This window comes from Ictidomys tridecemlineatus, chromosome X (assembly GCF_052094955.1).
Source record: "Ictidomys tridecemlineatus isolate mIctTri1 chromosome X, mIctTri1.hap1, whole genome shotgun sequence".
NCBI classification, from domain to species: Eukaryota; Metazoa; Chordata; class Mammalia; order Rodentia; family Sciuridae; genus Ictidomys; species Ictidomys tridecemlineatus.
The window spans coordinates 25,732,990-25,759,086 of record NC_135493.1 but is presented as its reverse complement, the minus strand read 5'-3'; the positions used below and the strand labels follow the sequence as shown (position 1 = coordinate 25,759,086).

Genomic DNA, 26,097 nt, shown 5'->3' with positions numbered 1-26,097 from the left:
ATAACCACCAGCAGCCCCAAATTTTGAATAGGTATTTCCTCCACTTGACAGAATAGGAAACTGAGACTTGGGAAAGCTTTATTTGTCTATTCAAGGACAAACATCAGAAAAGTTCCTTAAGGTTGGAGATTGTATATTATTTAACTTTCATATATTTCTAGTATTATATAATAATTCAGACCCTAATACTTTCCTTTTCCTTTCCCTCCCCCCCCCACTGTTCCCTTTCCCTGTTTCTTTACCTCTACTGATTTTTCTGCTATTTCTTTATAATCTTTAAAATCAATGCCTTGTGGATATGCATAAAGGTAAGACTCATTGTGACATATTCATATATGTAAACTGGAAAGGTAGGTCAGATTCATTCCACTGGTTTTCCCTTTTGCCATTCTTCATCCATCCCCCTTGATTCCCTTCCTCTACTCCACAGTAGAGGAAAGGAAAATCCCAAATTATACTATTCTTTTTGAAAATAGAGACGGAGCCCTTCTTCCACCTTTATCAAGATAACTTGCCCCTGCTCCAACCAGTTGCTAAGGTAACCTGTCCCAGGAATTGTCCCTCTCTGCAGGGAGTTGTTAATTATGTACCCTTCCTGCCCTGATCTCTCCTCCCTGGCCCCTCCAACCTACCAGTTTCCCACCTTTTGGCCACCCCACTGAGCATTTCCTGAGCCTACTCATGTAACAGGAAGGAGAGAGATAAGGGGCAAGAGATCAGGAGTACAAGGGAAGCATAGGACTTATTAAAAGGCAGAACACAGGGCTGGGGATGTGGCTCAAGCAGTAGTGCGCTCGCCTGGCATGCCAAAGATGTTGTGTCTGCCAATAACTAAAAAATAAATATTAAAAAAATTCTCTCTCTCACTCTCTCTTTAAAAAAAAAAAAGGCAGAACACTCCTGCTTCTGGGGATACCAGGATACCAGCTATGGCCCCCTTCTCCCTCCCAGGAGAAGTCTCCTTTTTAATAAGAAGAATTATTTATTATTATTTATTATTTAATAAGAAGTACTCCTTTTAAAATAAACCCTGCTTTATATGCTTAAAAAAAGAAAATAGCGGGCTGGGATTGTGGCTCAGTGGTAGAGCGTTCGCCCAGGCAGGACCTGGGTTCGATTCTCAGCATCACATAAAAAAATAATAAAGGCATTGTGTTAAGTCCATCTACAATATATATATATATATATATATATATATATATATACACTCTCTCCCCCTCTCCCCTCCTCCTTAAAAAAAAGAAAATAGTAATAACAGTCAGAGTAAGACATTCAGAACTCTAATGTAAGCAGAGGAGAGTTGTTTAAGTTCATATTATATACATACGTGATACAAGGAAGAAAAAATGGTTAGCTTCTTTCTGAATGGTTGTTTTAACACTTCCTTATGTGTGAAATAGGGTTGATAATAGATCTATTTCACAGAGTAGTCATGAATATAAAATGAGTTATCTCATTTCATATCCTCACAGATATGAATAATGTTATGAATAATTTTGAAATGCTGATACAAAAATAATAAGTATCCATATCATACTTGTATGTTACAAGTACTGTTATAAACCCTATATATCTGTCTTCTGTGTTTGAATCACTGTGGTTAGATATGAGAACCTTAACTATAAAATGTTTGAAAATGGCTCAATACAGATTAAGTCAACAAAATGACTCATAAAAGTTGCTTTCAGTATTCTTCTCCAAAGGGGCCAAACCCGGGCTGGGGTTGTGGCTTAGAGGCAGAGTGCTTGCCTAGCCAGTATGAAGTACTGGGTTCAATTCTTAGTACCACATATAAAAACATAAAATGAAGGTCCATTGACAACTAAAAAATATTTTTTAAAAAGGGGTTCAAAACCCAATGAGCACAATAAAGGCAAAAGTAAAAATAATAATGCCCTCCTTGCTGAAAAATGACTATGTAAAAACAAATAGATGAAATCCATGTCCTGCTAGGTATGCTTCCATGAATTGATAACAGAGGAAAACAAAACAAAAACTGACACTGGGCTAATTTTACCAAGTTCATTGTGTTGTTTGTCAGAAGAACAGGGTTCCTCTTTGAGGGGATGGGTGTCAGGGATAAGATGAGGTAAAAACAATTTGTAGTCAAATATTTGCAAACACTTGCCTTGAGTAGACCCAGCTTGAGCCTCCATGTCACAACAAACTGGAGAGAATTTGAAACCTGTAATAGCAAACATTTTACTAATTAATCCTTGTCCAAATCATCTGGAACTTTTCAATCTTCAACCTTAACCTTTTTCAGTGATTTTTTAAAAAATAAAAAGCTTTATTGAACTATACTTCACATACTATAATACCTCCCTTTTAAAGCATGCAATTCGGTAGTTTGCAGTATTTTCATGGAGTTATGCAACCATCACTAATATCTAATTCTAGAATATTTTTATCACCCTAAAAGTATCCTCATACTAAGGGTCTTGCAGAAGTAGAAGTATGGGAGAATACAGTGCAGAAATGTCTTTCTTGGATTTTAATGGTTTAATCCAGAGAATTTGCCATAAATTCCAATGTCAGGAGTGGAATGAAGGAGAACAAGATGTCTTGATAATAGAGGAGATCAAATACCACTCAATTTCATATAATATTGGTCACTGTTTTTCTTCAAAAATACATGAAGCCCCCCAAATATAGTGACCATTCCAAAGTCTCCTAACTTCCATCTTAATGTTTTTTCACTTACATGAATATGCATAAACATATCAATATGTTCCCTTCTCATTTCAGCATTATATACATACATATAGGAAAATAATCGTAAAAGTCAAGTTCCCAAAGATATTTGGTAATATCATGAAATGTTATGTACTATTATTAGAAAATTATATTCTGGTGGGCAATCACTCATTCCTGATTACATTCTTGTGTCCAGTGTCTCTGTTGGGCTTAAGGAGGCACAAAGGGATAGACTAGAAGAAACTGCCAGTTCAGAACAGTTGGCTACCTCTGCCACCTAAGAAAATAGCAATTAGCCATTGCTAACAGACTAGGCTTCATAGTCATGGTGATGGAAACATGTGAAATTTGGAAAAACTGAATAGTAATGAACAGATTAATGTGTTCAGTAAGAATTAATGTGATTTTTATGCAAGGATTTTAGTTGTTGGTAGCGACAGAAGAGTAGAAATAAGTTAGCCCCTTCTCAACAAATTAAAAAGATAAAACTTTTCTTTTTCTAAAAATCACAAGAAAATAGTATATAATTACATTATAATAATCATATCATCAGTACTTATTTCCTAGAACATGACTACTGTTAATTTATCATCTATTATTTAAACCATTCAGCCTAACCTGATTAATTTGAATCAATCTGCACATTCAACAGGTTAATCTGAATCAAAATAGGAAACATATAAAGAGTATGCTTGCTATACAACTGTTCATCTCATTGTTCATACATTGATATAAAGCCAAAATACATAAAATGAGTATTTTCTATAATAAATCCCACTAGGATTGCACTGGAAAATAAAGATGAAAATAAAAGCAAGCAATAAATAAGACATGCACAATATTGCTGACCGAATGAGATTATTTCCCTAGGGGTTCCCCAGAAATGAAAAGAATTTTGTCTATCATTGTAAATAAATATATCTACTTTCCAGATACTTAGGGATATGCCTTGTCCATGGGACCCTACTAACTTGCAATCACATTCTGCATGTTAAATGACAGATGGGAAGATATAGGAAAGGAAAACAAAACAAAGGGTAAAACAAATCTCTTTGTGTTTTATTTAAATGGTGTAAGTGATTTTATTACCATTTTCCCCATCAGACTTCCTTTCGTGGTCAGTGTCAGTCAAGGACAAAGCAGAGTTGGCCCGGCTGGACAAACAGGAGCTATGCTCTGATTTCATTCCTCTTATCCACATTCTCAGTGCATGATCAGGTGAGGCTGCACCTTCAGTCTCTGTGTCCACATCAGATCCCATCTCTAGCTGGTAGCCATGCCGAGAAACACTGTGCATGTCTGTCTGGTAGCCAGAGCACAAAGTGTGAGGGGTTTCACAGAATTCCATCTCTGAGAAGAAATAAAGTTCAGGGGGAAAGTTTAGAAGTATGGAGAAATATCCCATAAAACTCCACTTTTGGTGCTCACACTTCCCCTCCCCCATTGCTAATAATTATGAGTTTTTGCAAAGTTAGAATTCTGGCCTTTTATTTATGGTAGCTAGGATTCTGTGCTTATTTTGCACTTCTGTAGCTTAAAATTATGCTCCTGTTGATTCTTACAAGTTCTGGAAAAAGCATGCCCAAAATAGCTTTATAGCTACAATTTTAGGTTGCACAAAATGTAATGAAATAAGTGAGTGCAGACAAGTATAAAGTGTAGAGAGCTGTCCTTTAAAGATATTCCTCTTCTAGAAAGTAATGATCTATAGAGCACACCTATGCTTAAAATGTTTAAGTTATTTACTTTTTTTAAGTATTTCCCATACATTGGATTTAAGAACAAATAATTCAATGTGAAAACTCTGAGGGGAAAACATTAACTTCAAATATACTCGTCTAAAGTATTTTCCCTAAAACATGCCCTAAAATCAAAGTACCTAATATTATTCCCCATAGTCTCCAACAAAGTTTTTTTTTTTTACTTTTTACTACTTATTATTTAATTTATTCTTTTACCAAATAAATAAAAAAAATTCAGTCATACATTGCACTTTGGTGGTGCTTTATTATTTTGATGTTTTCCTCCTTTTCACCCAAATCTTAGAATTTAAAATGCTTATAATCTTAAAGATGATGTAACAAATCCTCCATTCTAATAGTTGAGGAAAAAAATAGTCCAAAATGTAGATGCTATTTGTACACAGACCACATCAGATGGCAACAGAGCCCATTTTCCCCCTAAAATATCTGGGCATTATTTCTGTTAGATACCAGTGAAGCTCCATCAACTTACTACATGAATATCAGGCATCCAGTCTTATAGTCAATTTTATATTCAATTATGGCAAGGTGTCAAAAAGGAGAAAAGATGCTTTAACAATCCCTAATAAGTTAATGAAAAATGACCACATGCCAAGACATATCATCTGAAATGTCCATGTACTACTTAGATAAGGTAATCCGGAGATGTAGTACACTATATAGGATTTTCTCAGACTGACATCAGAGACAGGGTATGTCATTTGGCCAGGAAGAAGCTTAACTGGGTGCATCTAATCCTTAGCACATATCAATAAAATGCAAACCATAACATGAATTTAATTCTTTGAATACAGAAAGTGCTGAATCTTACACCATATATTAAAGAAAAGAATATAGTATACAAATATATTTGTTATAATAACTATTTCTATGACACATAAATGGCCAAATAAGGGCTTAAATTTTTAATATTTATTTAATAACCACTAGGTGCCTAGCACTGTGCTTTGTAAAACAAATATTGTAAACAAATAAAGCTATTCTGATGTGTTAAAATATCTAATTAAAAGTTAACTCTTCAGGGTTATAAAACACTGCTGAGAGTGTTATGATTTCTGTGATGAATGTCTTTAAATGTAACTCTACTTTTCTATAAAAACTTATCTAAATTCCAAAGGAATGATGTTTAAAAAAATACACATGGTTTTTACTTATCAAACATAAAACCTTATCAAACTATGTTTCTCCTTGCCATAAGGCTGAAAGTAAAAATCCATTTTGCCCAATATAAATCTTAGGGATTTAGAATTTGGGGATGGGTTAATATTCATGCCTCTTAATTTCACAATGTCTCATTATTCAATCCTACTCTGCAGTTGTTGCCACAGCAACCTGGTAATGAACCTGTCAGCTTGAAGCTGTAAGAAATGAATTTTATATAGGTTTGTAGTCACAACTTCCTTCATTAACCTACACCAGTGGTTCTCAAACTCAGCTGCTGCAGGCTCACCTGGAAGGCTTGTTAAGAGATTGCTATGCCCCACCCCACCCTGCCCCCTAGTTTCTGCTTTCGTTCCATTGAGGCATGGAGGAGGACCAGCTAATTTGCATTTCAAATGAGTCTCCAGGTGACACCCGAGCTGCTGATGCAAAGACCCCACTTTGAAAAGCAGGGCCTTGGAAATTTCTCTGAAGTCAATGGGAGCCAGGAAAAAGGGAGTAGTGATGGTAAAACCTCATCATGGATTACCACAAATTTTGCCCCACCAGTTCTAATTCTACTTGAAGATGTGAGGCGGGAAATATTTGCTCCAAATTTCTGTGAAGGGCCTCTATATAAGTCCCATGAATTCAGGACGCTAATTAGCAAATTCATTTCCAAAAGCACATACTCACATTTAGTTTCACTGAGACAGAGGCATATGAGATGTGACTTTCCAAAGATTTTGATATGAACATCTGAGTCATGACATTTGTTGGAAAAAAATGAGCAAATAAAAATAAATGCATGGTCATTTGTCTTTCCAGATTAATGAAACACCAGATAAGTTTTTTTTGTTGTTGTTTTTGTTTTTTTTTAAGGAGCACTGACAGACATAAGCAGATGCCTTTTTTGTTAAAGATATTTTTTCCCATTCAAAAGGAAATTTGAACATGGATTCTTTGTTGCCATTTAAAGAATGTTATGTAAAATGATTAAAAATTGCATAAGATAAACAACTTATTTTCTGTTGGAATTGCATCCTGTTTTGAAAACAAAGATTAAGTCATAAATTCTCTAATTAATGTAGTCAGAGAAATGTGCACTACCTTGTCAGTCTGTAATTAGAAAAGTAACATTCCAAGTATGCTCTCACTTGCTCTTAAAAAAAAAAAAAAACGGTAAAGAGAAAAGGGAAACCTTTCACTTATTTATAGTAAATGATATTCATTGAACTGCCTCATTTCCCTTTCTTGAAATCAATGTCACCCTTGTAAAATATTTCCTTAAATACACAAAGTCTTGTTGTTGCTTAAAATTCCCATAGGATGCATTATCTATAAAGCACTTACACCCTAAGTGGTTGGTTTTTAGCCTTGCACATATAACCTTGTTACCTAAAATACTGTATATTCTCTAGAGAAGTTAAAGTTCAACTGGATTTATTATAGATCTATTCTTACCAAAAAGGCTATACACAAGAGAGATGTAAGTACAATCTTAGAATATCCAAAGTTTAAAAAGATAGAAAGGTACCATGAGAAATCACCATTCAAGAATAAATAGGTATAGACGTGGGCAAGTTAATGATGTATTTGCAGTCTCACAAACATGTATATAATTTTTATTCTGAAGAAAACCTATTTTCAGTTTTTGGGGAGATGAAATCTAAGTGTATTAATAAAAGGTAGAAATCCAACTTTTTTAAATGGGCAAACGGTTTGAAGAAATATTTTATAACAGAAGATACAGGAATAGACAATAAACAAATGAAAAGATGCTTAACATCATTAGTTACAGGAAAATACATACTAAAACCACAATGAGATACAACTACACACCTATTAGAAAAAAAAAGTTTCTACTGGAAAAAAATTTTCATCACATCAATTGTTGACAAGGATATGGAGCAACAAGAATTCTCATACATTGTAAGTGCTGGGAAAACAGTTTGGCAGTTTCCTAAAAAGTTAAAGGTACACTTATTAGAAGGCAATTGTACCCATGGATATTTTTTGCAAAGAAATTAAAACTTGTGTAAACCCAAAAATCTGTACAAGGTTGTTCATAGCAGCTTTATTCATCACAGCTAGAAAGTAGAAATTACCCAAGTGTCTATGAATAGGTGAACAGAAATCAATGCTGTTATATTTACACAATGAAATATTAGTCATTCCTCAAAAAGAAGCAATTGTTGATGCACAACATCATGGATGGACTTCAAAATAATTATTCTGACTGAAAGAAGACAAGGAGTCTATTACAATGTTTCCATTTATGTAAAATTCTAGAAAACACAAACAAATATATGGGGACTGGTTCCCAAGGGAAGAGAGTGGACAGAGACATTAATAACAAAGGGATAACAAATTAGAACAAAAAAATCAATTAATTTTTTAAAAACAACAAAGAGACATGAGAAAATTTGGGGATGATCTAAATGTCTGTTATCTGGACTGTGACAATAATTTGACAGTTATATATTTGCCAAAATTTATCATATTTAATTTTTAAGAAAATTCTGGCACTGAGGGTTAAACCCAAAGGCTCTTTTTTTTTTTTTTTTTTTTTTTAATTTTGAGACAGGCTCTAAGTTGCCTGACTGGCCTTGAACTTGCAATCCTCCTGCCTCAGTCTCTTGAGTCACTGTGATTACAGGCATGCACTGCCACTCCTGGTTCACATTACACACTTTAAACAAGTGTAGTTTTTCATTTATACTTCTCTAAAGCTATTTTTTATTGAACTGTACATCACCAATCTTTAAAACACTGAGGAGATTTTGAATTAGTCAATTTTCACAGGTGTAACCAAGAGTCTCAGAGCTGGAAGGAGGTTCTGCTCTTTCCCTCCTAGTAAAAGAACAAAAAGACAGTCAAAATGTTATCTTTCTCACATCTAAGCAAAGAGGAAATCAAGACTAACTGATGGATGATTTCTCAGTGATTGTCTAGGGAACACTTTGGTTCTAGGAACACTACCAGTTGGAAGCCAAATTTAGGAGGGAATTAACATTGAAACTGATCCAGCAGGTAGGGGAACATCCTGTAGCTGGGGATGATGAGACTAACTTAAATGGTTCTGATACATAGGATCACCTTAGGCCTTGTATTAATGTTAATAAAATTAATATATTTAATTGCTGTGAAATGCTAAATAAAATATACTAGCACATTTTCTCTATGAATCTAAAGGTTGATCGTCAGGTGTTCAGCCTGAAGAAGTCATTTATCAAAAGTTGAATGGAAGCATGAGAAAAATGGAGGGACTTTGATTGGGCAAAGGATAGGGAGGGTAGGGAGGGTGCATGGGGGCAGGAAAGATGGTGGAATGAGATGGGCATGATTGCCCTAGGTACATGCACACGTGGAGTGACACTATATCATGTACAACCTGAGAAATGAAAAGTTGTGCTGCAATTGTGTACAATAAATAAAAATGCATTCTGCTGTCATATATACCTAATTACAATAAATAATTAATTAAAAAAAGAAAAAGTTGAATGGGAAAGCAATAGTTATCTTTATCAGCATTTTTCTAGAAATGCCATTTATGGGTTTCTGATAAGATCAAGATTGTATTTTTTTTCTTAAAATCCTCTAAAAAGGGAGGTTTAAGGTATAAACTTCCAGATAAATAACTTGAGGTCAAGAAGCATGATTAATCTTGGCCATGGCCAGAAAAATCAGGGATACAACTTTTAAAGGGTTTAGACTATTTTTAAAATAAGGAAGGAAAGATAAAACTATCAGTTTTAATTACTATGACTCATAACAACCCTATGGATAATATGCAAAAGCAAGTTTTATTAATTACTCATGTAGTTTTTGGATAAGTCATTTAAGAGGTGTTGTTTCTTCATTTATACAATCTATAGGTCCATGTAGAAATAAATCTCTAGGTAACTGCTTTGTTCTAAAATTCTGTAGTTATAACCTGAGCTTGTTATGGCAAAAATGTGGAATGGTCAATATTTCAATAGGAAAAGTATTAGTGATTTTGTGAATCAAGTTGCTATTCATACTTCTCTTGTGAAAGATAATCAACCATATTAGTTAACATGATCTTTTGTCATGATTACAAGCATTGCTACATTAAAGTATTGATGCAGTCTAGGTAAACACTGTGAATTACAAGATTATTGCTAAATGAATATAAAATGTAAAAAAGGAACTGAGTAAATGGTTACTCATCAAACATAAATTCATTGGTTTACAGACATGGCTACTATAAGCAGTAGTACTCTAGCTTTGGCCTAAAGGATAAAAATTCACACAATTAAAATATTGGCCCCTTAATAATTCATTACTGGTTCCAGGGGAAAACAGGATGTATCATTAGAGTCTTAAGCAAGAAACAGAAACAAACAAACAATTTTCTCTACTGGGTACCATTTTGTATGTTTCAGTTTGGGGACTTTGAAAAGAAAATAATATCAAGTTGTCAAATGAATTGATTTTTGTAAGCTTACTTAAAGGTTTGCTGAACACCCACTCAATTTAAAATCAAGAAAACAAAATCATCTTCTTTGATTTTTCTTATGTCTTAAAAAAAATTAGTTCAATTTAATTTCTTCTTCTCTTCATGAAAAAGCTTCATCAAATGTACAGTACTATACTAGGTAGTAAACAGTGATTTAACAGGACTGAGTAATAAAGGCACATCACACAAACCTGCCCTTTATTTTTCTGCTTAGGGCTCATCAGCCTTTTCTGGGGCACAGCAATGAGAGATAGAGTGCTCCTAATGTGCAGGACTGGGGCCTGTGATTATCAGAGGACTTAAATAAAATAACTAAGCCTTCTGAAGTCTAATCTTCCCCTCACAGTTCCAAATACACCCATTATCTCGACACTCAGGACCTACCAATTATGCCTTATTTAATTTTCAAGATTTCTCCATCTGTCAGTATACTGAAAAGCATGGCAACAAATCTGGGCAGAGTTAAAAGCCTGGAGTATAAACATTCATGCTTTGTGACGAACCAATATTGGCTAACTGGAGACATCCCAGAACATAGTTAAAAGACCATGTTAATGTCAAAAAGAATGTTCTCAGAAGTAAAGTGAATTGCAAATCAGTAAAAATGGCCCAAATGAGAGGGCAAAGAATTGTAGCACAAAATCAAAAGAAGGGAGATGAGGTAGGAACCTGGAACAAATCAAAACAAACTTCAATCATACTTAGAGAGAGAGATTAAAAATAACCTCTGCCAATCTAAGGAAAGGAAGGAAATTTGATATGGTTATAAGGAATTGCTAACTATTTTCTTGAACTAATTTTAACCTTAGATTCCATTTAGACCATATTCACATAAGATGGAAGAATTATTTTGAAGCTAACTCAAACAGTAGTTACCACTACAATGAAAAAGGTAGATGCCTGCTTTACAATCTTTGTAATAAAAATCTGGAAAAAGAATCAGGTACCAGAAGAGATGGTGGGAGGTCCTGGACAACAGAAATTTAGAGCAATGAGAACCTGCGCATGTTCCCTTTATTTCTACATTTCGAACTAGACAGGAACTTCCTGGCCTAAATGAGAAATTTTCAGGGCTACTGAACACTGCAAATGCATGGTGCTCAATGGCCCTAAAAATTTCTCATTTCTTACCTGTGTTGGTCCAATTTTCTAGCTGTTCATAACACTTTGGAGCTTGAATCCTTATTGCCCACTGTGGTCTTCCAGGTATACTTGTCTATTTCCATTATGCTCACTAAGCATGTGAAGCTGTTTGCTCAATGTTTGTGTGTGTGTCTGAAATTTTAAACTACATTAATCTGCTGTGCAATTCCATCTAGAGGAGTGAGACCAATGAGCTAAAGAGTTAAATAACCATTAAAAATACTTGTGAATGCTTCACACACATACTCATAAAGGCAAACAATGTGACTTCTATAACATCCTACATTTCCCTGTTAGCATTTATTTTGTGATGAATGAGTAAAGATGCCAAGATAGAGCTGTGCACCAGAGTCAGTGTACATGAAGAACTTCTCAATAAACTATATTCTGCTCTATCTGAGGATGCTTCTTATTACCTTTCAAAGATGCTCTATTTACCTTTGCCTCTGTATTTTTGAACATATAATGCCAAACAGCTAGAATATTTCCCTCTGATTTTTCAATAATCTAATGTTTAATATTCAGCCTAACTGTCTCACAGTTTTCTCTAACTTTTCTTCATCTCAATATTTTTACCATTTCCTACAGCATTTCTAAAGCATAGTACATAATTTATGCCTGATTGCTTATTTCTTTTTTGCTTTACAATTTTTATCATATTCATTAGACCTCCAGCTCCTATAGTGTCTTCTCAATTTTTAACATCTTTCAATATCAAAAGCATTTTAAGTACTCTTAAAACACACACACACACACACACACACACACACACACAAACATACACACACCGTAACTATGGTATGTTGGTCATGGTAATTTTCTTAACTCTAGTAATCACTTGACTATGCATATAAATATCAATATAAGAATATCAAAATATCATGTGTATACCTTAAATATATATAAGAAAAAAGAAAAAGTCAAATGCAAAGTATTGTATGATCTGTGAAGGACTATATAAATATAAGGTAGTATTGAGATCACCCTGGTTTATAGAAAACTTCTAGACAAAGAGTCATCATTTAATACCAATGTTTGAAACTCAGTAGTGATATGAAACCACTTTTGAATTGATTAACCTCTTGAATACATTCTAATACAAATGAGATAGTTTTGCTTAACAAAACAATGCCACTAGTGCAAATTGAAAATTGTTATTTTGGTAAATTAGCTATGCACTTCAAATAATAGATGCTCCCCATATTTGGCAAGAAGGGAAAAAACAATAGCCTACTCAAAGCAGTTTATAGTAATATTAGACTAATGGAGAATAAGTTCCCTGCATAGACGTTTGACTAAAATAGTCTCACAAAGGAAGATTTTTCCATTGTCCTTTTGGGGTTAATGAGTTGGAAAACGACTCCCTACTAAAATTATTCAAAAATATACCCTAGAGTTTTAAGACTGGGGTGGGGGGACTTTACTGAAACCAGTCACAAAATTTTACTAAAAGACAATCTTTCAGCTGGCTGGTTTGAATGGAATTTTCTTTTATCCTTCTCTTCAATCAGTTTCCTGCCATGCACAATATAATTACCATCTTGGTAAATTTGTAGAGTGTCCTGGGATGGTTATGTAGCACTCTTGAGAGCTTCTATTTTCAGGAACTAAGAGAAGGTTACTCAAAATATTTTTCAGAGATGGAAAGAAGAAACTCTCCAAGTGAGAAAAGGTTGAGGAAATGACTCCTTGGACACTCATCAGGAAGTGTTAAATTTGAATTATATTTACAGGAAAACATTAAATTATGGAGAAGACTTCCACTTTCAGGCAAGATAGGATGACAGAACCTAAACTCATTCTCCTCATCTGACAACACAAATCATACCAAGTCATTTTCAAACATCAGGCAATAGATAATGGAGAGTGAATCCTGAGCTGTGGGAAATAACTGAAGTAAGTCCTATGATTGCTCCAAGATATTCACTGCAAAGTGTTAGGCCTTAGAATAAAGTGGGGCACAGAGGTGGATCTTCATGGTCTGAGTTGAAAAGATAGATACAGTAGTCAAGGAAAGTCAAGACACCTAGATTTTGCAGTACATAATACCTTGGTAGAGAGAACCATGTGGGAAAAGATCTTCACAAGTACCCCATAGTTTTTCCCCTATATTCTGGATAGCACATAGAGGGAAGAAAACAACCTGAGACTGGAGAAAGATCACCTAAAGGGAATAAAGAAAACAACTTCTAAATCTGAAATAGGGCCGGAAATAGACACAGTTCTCAATAGCCAGAAGAGAAAACTTCAAAATTCATGGGAATTGAGTAGAATATATCGGTTATTCTACTCTCTCTACAGATACACACACATACATACACACTATTATATATATATATATATATTTATATATATATATATATATACACACACGAATATATATACATATATATGCATACTCATGTACATATATACATATATCTCTATATACATATATACACATCCATATATACATAAATACGCATGTGTATATACACATACATATATACCCATGTGTATATGTATCTATGTGCACATATGCATGTATACACATGCATATGTGCACATAGATATATACATAAAATATATAATTGAGATTTGTCTAGCATGTGAATAAATTACTGGCAACAATTTTATCCTTTTGTGTCTTGCTGTTAAGCTTTATTAGGTGGGTTGAGAGCATCCTTGGCTCTTGGGCTAATTAAACCTTCGTGCCCTATACATCTATCATGTGATTTGTGATCTAGTCATTTCAACCCTTGATCTTTTTTTTTTTTGGTACCAGGGATTAAAACCAGGAGCACTTAACCAGCCCTTTTTTTAGTTATTTTGAGATAACATCTCACTAAGTTGCTTAGGGCCTCACTGAGTTGCTGAGGCTGGCTCTGGACTTGTGATCCTCCTGCATCAACCACCCAAAATGCTGGGATTACAGGTGTGTGCCATTGTGCCTGACCCATGCCTCAATCTTTACCAAAGAGAAATGCAGTCATGTGCCCAAAGAGAGATCTGTGTGTGAATGCTCATAGCAGCTTTATTTGTAAGAGCCAAAAGTTATAAACAACTCAAAAGGCCATTACAAGTGAAGGAATGTACACTCCGGTTCATCCATACAATGAAATACCCCGAAGACAAAAAGAACTATTAATATATATGCCCACTTGTATAAATATCATAATAATCATGCTGAGTTAAAGAAGGTACACACAATGTCTACATGCTGTAGGCTTTCATTTAGGTAAAACACTAAAAAATGCAAAATAATTTATAGTGACAGAAAACAGATCAGTAGTTGCTTTGGGGTGGGTAGGTGGGGGTGGAGGGTAGAAAGGCAGTACAAAAGGGCTAAATGTTTGTGGATAATAAAAGGTTCACTATGATTGCAGTGATGTTTTCATGGGTATACACATATATCAAATTTACCAAATTGCACACTCCTAAATATGTGAAGTTCATTGTATGTTGATTATATTTCAACAAAGACATCTTTAGAATATACAGGGAGAAGAAAAGAATGTTTCCTGCATACTTAATTAAAAATTCCCAGTAGAACATTTGGAGTAATGAAACAAAGCAGCAAAATTGATAAAACAAAAACACCAAAATGTGTTCACAAACTGCCATGAATAATAGAAATAATAGACATCTCTTGATTTTTCTGCCATTTTGCCTTTGCTCCAGTGGAATCAGAAGGGCTTAAATTGTGTACACTGAAATCTTTTTTTTGTAATATTTATTTTTTAGTTGTAACTGGACACAATATCTTTATTTTATTTATTTATTTTTATGTGGTGCTGAGGATAGAACCCAGGGCCTCACACGTACTAGGCAAGCACTCTACCACTGAGCCACAATCCCAGTCCCTACACTGAAATCTTTAATGCTTAGATTGTTATAGACTGAAGCTAACATTACCACCAAATTAAGTTTGATCCTAACCATGGCAGGAAGGACTTGTGGGTCACTCTGGGCTCAGTGATAAAGTACAGTAGCAGATTAAGTGGACTTGATAATATTGGTAACACATTTGCCATTTCCACCTTAACATGCTAGGTGCTTTTGTTCTATTCCATAGCTGTAGATTTTGCCCATAATCCTGGCTATTTGTTCCTGTCAACTCTATGCTATGTTCCAAAGAAGATTAGAGGAGGCGATATGGTTAACTTAATGCAAATGCAGCCCTACTATATAAACAATCCTTCAAATTAAACAAAATCCTCTTGTTTATGGAAGTTAATAATGTTTCCTTTGTTTACCATTAATTTCTACAAGAGGTTTTTAGTAGCATAGTATGCATACACATTGCCAAAGACAGAATGTGCTAGATGTACACCTGCCATGTGATTGAACTACTGTACCCTTCAATATTTATTGAAGAGAAATGAAATTATATGGAAAAACTGGCATAATAGTCAAATGCTCATGTCATCAGGGTCAATCTTGACCTTTTCTGAAGTGTAGTTGATCTGAATTGATACAATTATTTTTGATAGTTGTGTTTATACTACAGTCCTATCACTATAAACTTCTATTTAGAATGAAAGGGAATTCTCCATTAGCTGTGAAAAATGGGAAACTAATCTACCTCAGTTACCAGGAAACTTACTTATAAATGAATAAACATAAGGTTTTAAACTTGACCACTGGGGCCAGTAGTTCTGATTTCAAAGTACACATTCCACAGTCCTGGGGCACAAGTGAATGGAGGTCAAGTTGCCAAGGAACATGCAGTTTTAGATATTTAAAATGGAAGAAAGTAAATCCAAATGTGAATTTAACATCTTCTATGTACCAAGCTCTGAAGCATACATTATTTCATTTAATCCTCACAGCATGCCTTCTGAGAAAAGTTATTATTATTCCTATTTTTCAAATAAAGCAACTGAGGCTCAAAGAGAGATAAGTAAATTGTCCAAGGACACATAGATACCAAGTGGCAAAGCTAACTCAGAACAATTTTAACACTGAGGCCTAATCACTTCATACAGCATCTGAAGTTATAAGTAGCATATTCAAATTCACAGCCCAGTTCTCATTTGTGCAATGTGCATTAGCTGATGCTAGAACTTCCTGTTTCTTGCCTCCCAGGTTTCATTCAGTTTGCTGCTGTTTCCATCTGGATTTTCACAGCCAGTCGCCAAAATACTTTAAGGGATATGGCAGCCAGGAGACAATGAGCATTTCCTCTGTCACTGACATTATGAAAAGAGACCTTTACACTATGCATATATTAGCTCATTGTTCTTATGTGATTTTAATATATTTTATACCTTCTTTTGAAATACATTCCACTTTGTCCTAATTCTTATGGAATCACTTCACCATCTTCATGTCACTTTGACTTATTGAAAACAACAATGATATTTCAGAGCATATTCTGTGCTTCCAGACAACACAAACAACATCTGTGTCTGCAGGCAGTCAAATAAAAGAAAACGTTGGCCTCTCCTGTGTTTAGCTTCCTAGCACAGAGCAGCTGCCTTGAGAGTTTTGAAATTATTTAACAACATTAACAAAGATAAGAGGAATATTATTCACTGGGAAATGTGTGTTGGGTATTACTTCAGCACATTATCATCCAGCCAGAGGAGACAGTCAGATCAAACTTTGGAAGCACCTCTTGTCTACAAGGTAGCATTATAATCACAGGCTGAATAGATTGAGCCTAAATCTGTGATTTACATTGGAGTTTTGCATGTATCACCGCACTCAGAGAAAGGCTCTGAGTTGAAAATATTTTCTGGTTTCTCATTAAATGTTTAGAAACATTTTTCTTTATTTTAAATTTATTAAGGAAGTATGAAATTGGTTAAAGGCATGCTTCTCTTTAGCTCACATACTACCATATAGTGCTAACACTGCAGGCAATTTCTGCAAAATGCATTTTCTAAAATCTCTTACAGCTGGAAAGCAAATACAAACAGCAACAATAACATTAGCACTTTTGAATTGGAAACTTATGCAGCCCAAATCCTTATTAACATTGCCCTAAACATTTAACCTGCACAATCAAATTAACATTCCTGGCACTTTAAAAATGGACAATCTATATACATGAATGCTTGTTCATTTTACAGATTCTGGAAAGATGTTCAGGTCAAACAGTCTATGAAGATTGCCCAAGGATGTTAATGATATACAGGACAGATGTAATATGAGTTTACACTAGGACTGGATGGTGACTCCATTTGGTCCCCAGATCATCACCTTGGGGCAAAAACTCACAAACAGCCAAACATTGACTTGATAATTCACAAAATACCTGCCTAGATGAATTTTCACTTTCAATAGTTATTTGGCTCTGTTGATGATTCTAAGTTTTGTGCTAGGCATGATTCTTTTTTTTTTTAAAGGAACTTTTTAGCAGAATACAATAGACACTAGTATGGCCCTATGTATAAACGTGGCTGTATAACCAATGTGATCCTGCAATCTGTACATGTGGAAAAATAAGATTACGTACCCCATTTTAATCAAATGTATGATATGTCAAGATCATTGTAATGTTTTGAGCAACTAATAAAAAATTTTAAAAAACCTTTTTATTATGTAAAAATTTAAACAAAGCAAAATAACATTCTAAAATCCAAGATAATCATCATCAAGCTTCAACAATTAGAAATTAAAATCTTTTTTCAACTATATCATCTACCTCTCATATCCCCAGTTTCTTACAGCAGATCATTTCATTATTGCTTATATACTTGAATACATTACTCTGAATAATGAGACATTTTATTTTCCTTAAACAGAATCAAAGTACCATTGCACATTTTAAAAATTAACATTAATTCCTTAACATAAGCCATTATTCAGTCAGTATTAAATTTACAAATTGGTAAAGGATTTTATTTTATTTTTTTTTAAGAATTTTTTTTCACAATATCTTTATTCAATTTATTTTTTATTTTTTATGTGGTGCTGAGGATTGAACCCAGGGACTCACAAGTGCTAGGCAAGTGCTCTACCACTGAGCTACAGCCTCAGCCTGATAACGGATTTTAAATGCTCATGTTTAAGTTGTTCAAAATGGTAAATGAAGAAGTAACTTCTGACTTATAAAAAAAATTCATGAAGTTGAAAAAAATTATGAGCTTTAAAAGGTAAACCCCCAAACAGATAAATATTATAGATTCAAAATTCTTAGAATAAAAGAACTAAGACAAATCCTAACCTGACAACAGTAAGGGGAAAATTAATGAACCAGGTTTAGTACAGAAGTTTGAGCCAAGGCCTGATTATAAGGGGGATCTGATCCTTTTGTGCATCTACTGCTCATTGCTCTTGCCCCATACCCAACATTCATTACTTGCATGGCATCTCCATTTATTTTTTTCTCTATTTCATTTTAAAATATTTCATAGATACCTAAGATCACAACACTGTTAACAAATCTGATCAATCTAATCTAGATTTATTTATTTTTCTTCCCAAACTCATGCCAAGTTATATAATTTTAATAGAGCACCTCAATCCTTAGTTTTCATTCCCTCAGTTCATAAGTTATTTAATAAGCACTTATTGAGCACCTACTGTGTGATGTGATATGATGTGATCCAGGCAGATTAGAAAGAAGGAAAAAATATCCCCTGCAACAGAGAAGCTGGCAGTCCAGTGCAGATGTGAAAATGATAACAGGCTAAGGAAATAAGCACCATGACAGACCTATGCAGAGAGGGCTATGGCGTCCAAGGGATGTGAGGAATTCACTCTGCTTGAAGACTGAGACAGGTTCCAGAGAATAGGTGATATTTTGAAATACATCTTAAAGGACGAATAGTTAAATAGGGGTTAACACTCCTAGTACAGAGAAGTACATGTTCAAAAACAAATAAGTGAAAGGGAATATAGATTTAAGGAATAGTAAATAATTTTCTGTGTCTGGACTATAGGTATTGGGATAAAGGATCCAGTAAGGCAGAAGGAAGCCAGTGTACAAAGGCTCTTCCATGCCATGCAAAGGAAATGAACCTTATTTGGCTCAAATTTTATCCCCTACTACTTACTGTTTCTATATGTATGGACTACAGAATCATTAATACAAAAGCAAATAAATGAATTTTAAGAATTTTTCAGAAGTCTACAAAGCAGCCTGGAAAATTTGAAGCTTCGAGTTTTAATCCAGAATGTAAGCAAGTTAATTTAATTAGAAAAAAATTAACCATTTAATATGGCAGGCACTGTTTGAGAAACCAGAGGAAAAGCATTGAATAAAACAAAAATCCAGACCACTACAGATCTCATTTTCTAGTGGGGATAAATTTGTAATAATGGCGTAGAGACCAAATTTAGTTTTGGAATCCCACTGATCTGTATATTAATCTACATTATTGTTTGTGTATTTCACCTGGGTATTAATTCAGAGTTTTTTCCAAAGTTCAGGAAAATAGTACTATATAACAGCAGTGATCCATAGGAATTTAGTTTCTCCATCTAACTGAAATCTACTAGGGGAAAACCATGTGTATCTTCCATTAGGGGAAGTTGAAGACCCTGTGGCTATGCTGAGATATGCCACATTTGGCCCTACATTATGTGTTCACTTTGTTTCCAGAAAGATTTTTTGGCTATCTATTTGGGAACTTCAAATCTTGGGGGAGGGGGGATAAGGGTAGGGAAGCAGGTATAAAGGTATTTGGATAGACTGAAAAATGGGAAGAGAGAGTTTTTTTTTTTCCCCTCAGAGATTAGGACCTGGGGTAGGGCTGGGTAGGGGTAAGGAAAAGAAGAATTTAGATACTGCACAGGTTATCTATAAAACTATAAGCACATCATTGTTCCACTTCATGAAGTATAATCAATGAATAAAAGTTTAGTCTGAATAGGGTGTCCTATATAAATGCCAAATAATATTTCCTCTGGAAATTCCAAATCTGAACAGCATTGCTTTAAACATTCTACTTGTGAACAGTTTAATTTTAGCATTAGGCTAAAATTATAGAAAGATAACTTTCATTCACCTAGGAAATCAGTGTTATTTCTTAACCTACATAAAATTCAAATGGGTCTTAGGAGAGGTGTGAAAAGAAAACTAACTGAAATGACCATTTTGAATTCTAATTATTCATATATGAAATTGAAACACATATTACCTGCTGGAATATTAACAATGTCACTACGTTCCAAGGCCACATTTAAAAATAAAAGGTCTTTATAATAAAAATTATTAAAAGAAGTATAAAATAGGATGAATTGGTATTTAAAAGTTGGAAAAATACTTAGAAGTTTTTCTTATTATTACCATGCATTTAAAAGAGATACTGTGTTTTAAAAATAGCAACTTATATCCAATATATGCATATGTATACTATCAATGTGAATCCATAAGAAAATATTTCATTAAACAAGAAGGAAAAAAACTTTCCACATTCCCTCCCAAAGCTTTTCATGTTAAAAAAAGAAATATTTGAGTTCTCCTGGTGAGGTGACAGAAAGCTACTTAGTGTTCACAAATGCATTAGTGTGGGGTGACTAGAGCATCATTAAAGCAACTGGAAGAAGTAAATTACTAAAAGTACCATCTACTAGTTTGAAGAGTTAATGTACTCTATCTACTCCCCAAAGTGCACAGAGAAGAGGAGAACTTTTAACTTTCCAGCAGCATAATGCCAATATATGCTACACATTATGAGCAATGGGTCTTCTTAATAAAATAATTCGTAAGTACATGTGTCTGAACACACACAGAGATAGATAGATGGATAGATAGATAGACAGACAGACAGAGAGACATGTGCACACAACTTACACAGTATGAGTTTTGACTATTCCTTAATTTACACTTTATAAAATATAGGAGATTGGCTCCACAGCATAATGTCCTCTAAAATCAGAGTCCAAACTCCATCCAGGGATACAAAGGACAAACTGATGGATGCTTTCTGAAGGAGAGATGGAAAATTTTACTATTGTAAAAAGCATGAAGAAACAGACATATGCTTTTGTATTTACTAATGTCAAATGACATTTATATGCTATCTTTGGATTCCCAAAAACTTAATAATAAAAGTAACCAACTAACAGTTATCCTAGTGTTTACATACATGATGCATGTAATAGCAACAATAATTCTCTGAGCAGGTATCACTACTATTATCTTATTTGACATTTTTCAGAGGAGGAAAATGACTTTAAAGAGCTAAAAATACTTGACCATGGTCACTGTTGCTAGTAAGAGGTGAAGTGAAAGTTCAAATCCATGTTTGTCTGTATCTAACACCTTTTGCCTGTAATACCAATTTAGTAGCAGAAAGCTATCCATTCACTTTGTTACATGTAAAATCATCTCTTACTACACGTTTAGCTGCTGAAAATAGTGAGGGATAGGATAATCTCATAAGAATCTTTAATTCAAGGAACTTCATTTCTAGTTATGGAAATAAGACCCATTCCCATATATGTTGTAGAGGATATAACTGGAGCCTAATGAGTCATCTGGGTAATAAGCCTTAGGAGACAGAAAGGAGAAGAGGAAGATAAGGATAGGAAAAATGGATCAGTGGCATCTTGTGGAGGTGATGGATTAAGCTAGGATTTAATGAACAGGTAACATGTGAATGACCAAGGTGACAGTTTAGTCGGATACAATGCTCCAGATATGTATATCCGCTTTCTTTTGATATAAAACTTAGAAGTTTGAATGGTATCTCAATTTTGTAAATATTGTTATCATTGCCTCCAATTTTGATTTTCCTCTTGGCATTGCTTTTCAGTGAATAGAACATACCATCTAATTATTTGCATAAGCCAGCAACTGGGAGTCATTCCCCATATTTGGCACAACATCAAATCCTATCATTTTTATCTCCTAATTATACCTTGAACTTAATCAGTTCTTTCCATTTCCATATTCAATAATGTTTAACCTGGATGATTGCAAATAATCTAACTAGTTTCTTCGCATCTAATCTTGTCCCCCTTTAATCCCTTCTTTGCAGGACCACTAGAGAAATGATATAAGTCAAGCATATCACCCCTTCAATGTTTTCCCATTACATATAGGATAGATACTGACATCTTCAGCATCTTCTGCAAACCCCATATTACTGCTTCCCAATAAACTTCTCTAACTTCTCTCCAGCATCAGTTTACATCCAGTTGGTCCAATGTTCCATCCTTCTTTTCACCTCAGTACATTTGTGCATTTCCCCCCTCTTTTCCTTTCTGTCCCTTCCATCTCTTTCCTTGATTAATTCTTTCTTATCTTTCAAATGTTGGCTTACTTATCTGACCCTCCAGAATAGACTGAGTCATTCTTAAGATCACTTACATAATTACATACTAATTTTACCAGAATGTACAATTCTTTGAGGGCAAGAATTATGTCTGTTTTGTTCATCATTATGTATTCAGTAAACAAAGCAACATTTCACACTTAGAAGTATAAAATAATAGTTGGTAACTAAAGAAGTGAATTGAAAAGCACCATAAGCAAAGATGAAAGCATAAGCTCACAGATAGAAATGAGGATGTCCCATCTGGGGAACTAATTATAGCATGAGTGTAGCTTTAGAACAGGGTTCTTTGCTCACTAAATATATTAGTCTGGCTGATTCAGAGAGTTCATATAGAGGGAAATAAAAAAGACAATATTAGAAAGGAAGTTTTGAAGGACCTAAAATACTAAGATCAGTATGTCAGAATTTAGTCTACTGGCAATAGAGAACAAGTGAAGATTTAAGGTTCTACACGACAGCCTATCAGAATATGCTGCTATTCCAGCTGTACTTGTATTCTGCATTTCAGACTAGTGCTTCTTTTTTAAAAAATATTTTTTAGTTGTAGATGGACAGAATACCTTTATTTTATTTACTTTTATGTGGTGCTGAGGATTGAGCCTGGTGTTTCATATGTGCTAGGCAAGTACTCTACCACTAAGCTACAGCCCCAGCCTTCTAGTGCTTCTTAATACCTATCTTCCATACATCCAGATTATCTATGTTGGGAGAGATTTCTGCCCAAGAGAACTGCTATATGTTAGAATGATTTGCTCACAGTGATTTCCCCCACTGAGTATGTCTATAGTAAAATTTCATACTTTTAAAGAAACCATTCTTCATTCTCCTATTTAGACTTAAGGTCTGAAAAGAAACAGACTAAGATCCCCCATCTCTGTGTACATGGATTGGTCCAGATATTGATATGGGACATAGGCCAAGCTAATGTAGGTTTATCCTCAGTTTTTTTAATGTTTATTGAAAACAGATGAAAGAGGATCACTTTCCTTTCAGTAAGGTAGGCTATAATAATGACAATCCACAGCAGTCATCAGTAACTAGATGTCCACCTTTAAAATAATGAAGCTGACCTTCAGAGGCAGCTAGGTATAAAAGGGAGTCTTCAGTAGGTTCAAGTCTGTAGTTCCAGCCTGTTTTCCATTAAGACCTTATCCCAACTTGTTGTTTGGTTATATAAGTTGAAAAGACGTTTATTCTCTTAAGCTGGTTAGAGTTGGTTTTCCATCATTTACATTCTTGACTAATAAAAAAAAATCAGAGAAATAATGTGAAGGTGCATTAGGAAAATATTTTAATGGATGTTTGTACATCATTCCTTAACCCCACAAAGACTTGGTAGATTTTTTTTTAACTTGGATCTTTAAACTCTTCTTTTCTCTTTTTTAAAATCTTTATTTTTTTAATTTTTATGTGGTGCTGAGAATTGAACCCAGTACTTCACGCATGCCAGGCGAGCGCGCTACCCCTTGAGCCACATCCCCAGCCCTAAACTGTTCTTTTCTATGTCACTTCTACATTCCCAACACCACAGACAGAGCCTGGTCCATAATCAGTGCTTTTTAACTACCTATTGAGTTGAATTGTGATAGACCCCTTCTGTGGATTTTTAATTGTCTTACATTTTCAACTCCAATATGCACTATTTGTATGACTGTTGTGCTGCCTGATAACTCCCTATTTTGCTTTCTCCTGTTAAGATTTGATTCTGGACACCCCTGTCCAACTCATTCACTTTTTTTTTCAACTTTCTTCTTCTTCCTAGTACACTCATTGACTCATCCAGCTTTCTAACCTTTATCAAGTGAAATAAAGTCATTTTGTCATGATTTGCTCATCATTCTTCCATAATAGCCAAGTTAATCTATAGGCTTAGAGTTATCTATACTCTGACATTAATTGTTTCCCTAGGAATACAATAGAAAAGCAACAAGTAGCTCATATGATTTGGGCTCAGTTTCAAGCCCTGTTCTTGATGCTGGTTTTGTAGGTCAGGTTAACCAAACAAAAACATGCCTATATTCTTTCTTTTCTTCTATACAAATGCCAAGGTCCAAGTTTAATTTCCTAGTTTAAGCTGTCTTTTAAAGTACAGGAACTGATATTTACATGTGGGAATTAGGGAGAGGAAGATAACACAAAGAGGATGCTAAAAAGTTTAGATGGAGAGTAGCCATCTTTCTAACAAGCAAAGAAAGGTTTGATGATGGGGATCTGAATTGAAGGAAATTTCAAGAAAATTACTCAATCCTTTGGCTATTCATTCAATCCCCCAAGGAAAAAAAATATTGAAGAAGGCCTTATTCACATTAATGTTACAGAGAAATAGAAAGGAGTCGAAATTCAGTTAATTCCTACTTTGTATTAGACACTAATGCTAAGCCCTTTACATATATATCTCATTTAAAGATACAATCATCACAATGACATAGAGAGGTAGGCATTTTCAATTTGTAGATGAGAGAACAAGGCCAAGTCAATAACCTGTTAAGAAACATCACAAGTTATTTAAAAAAAAAAACACAGCTAGAATTTGATCACAGATGTGCTCCCACTGAGACTGGATTAGCTAGACCTTCAGAGTACCTTCACTCTAGTCATATCTATGCTAACCATTGTCTGAATCTAACCCTATATTCCAATTTTAGTGTTCATGTGATTCTAGGCATAGAAAGTCCTAGTTCCTTATATCTGTCCCTTGAAAGTTATATCCAGTCTTCAAGGCACTTAAAATTATTTCTTTTCAAAGGCTTATATTAGCCAAAGTTAATCTGCCCCACCTCACATTTGCACAGTCCTATATTTAGATTTTTTTAGTGTGATGCTAGTTATTGAATGCTTGGTAATAATACCTTGGTTCCTCTCTTTCTTCCAGTAGAAGATTGAGGTATCAGATAACTATGAAAGATAAAATCATCTATAATTTTCTTTATGCTTCAAATAAATAAAAATAATAGAAATACGGTAAAAGTTGGGTCCGTTGGGTTCTAATAATGAAGGTTCTATATATTCACCACCTAGTTTGAGAAATACATTATAATCAATAACTTTTCGGATTCTCTCTTTGATCTCAACTTTCTTCCCTCATTCTGCTAGTAGGTAACTATTATTCTGAAACCTGTTATCATTCATTTTCTCTTTTTGTGGTTTTGCCATGTACATATGCACCCACAGCATCTTCTTTGCATTGTGCTTTTCTTCCTAATTTCTGCATGTAAATATCTATTTCTGTACTCCAAAGACAGTCTAAACTAGGATATTAAAGTCAAGCCTGGAAGTATGTGTAGAAAGAAGAAAGAATGCAGAAAAAATTTCTTTTTGTTTAATCTGACTAGGGCTATGTAGGTACTCAGTAGTTTGTGACATCCATGCTATTACCATTTATTTAAAGTTGTGCCATGATAAATTTCAAAAAAGATTACAGAATAAAAAATTATGGTATAAATATACAATGGAATATTGTATGACCATTAAAGTGAATGAATTATCTATATTCATGAACATTGATGGATCTCACAAAAGAGACCAATTCTTAGAGAAACATAATTATATTCATAAAAATTTTCAAACATGGAAAACTAAACAATATATTGTTTAAGAGTGAATATGTCCATGGTAAAATGATAAGGAGAAGCAAAAGAATGGTAAATACATTACA

General features: G+C 34.2%; 1 protein-coding gene across 5 annotated transcripts in view; it reads right to left on the bottom strand.

Moving 5' to 3' along the window:
- The window catches only part of Tenm1 (teneurin transmembrane protein 1), a 780,422-nt gene that overhangs the window by 468,812 nt on the left and 285,513 nt on the right, over positions 1–26,097 (bottom strand). For all 5 annotated transcript variants that reach the window (XM_040285140.2, XM_078034300.1, XM_005319330.4 and 2 more), the window contains 2 exons: positions 3,787–4,047; positions 2,129–2,185 (listed from right to left, as the gene is read on the bottom strand). In XM_040285140.2, coding sequence (XP_040141074.2) covers positions 2,129–2,185; positions 3,787–4,047 — 318 coding nt within the window. The remainder of the gene's footprint in view (positions 1–2,128; positions 2,186–3,786; positions 4,048–26,097) is intronic.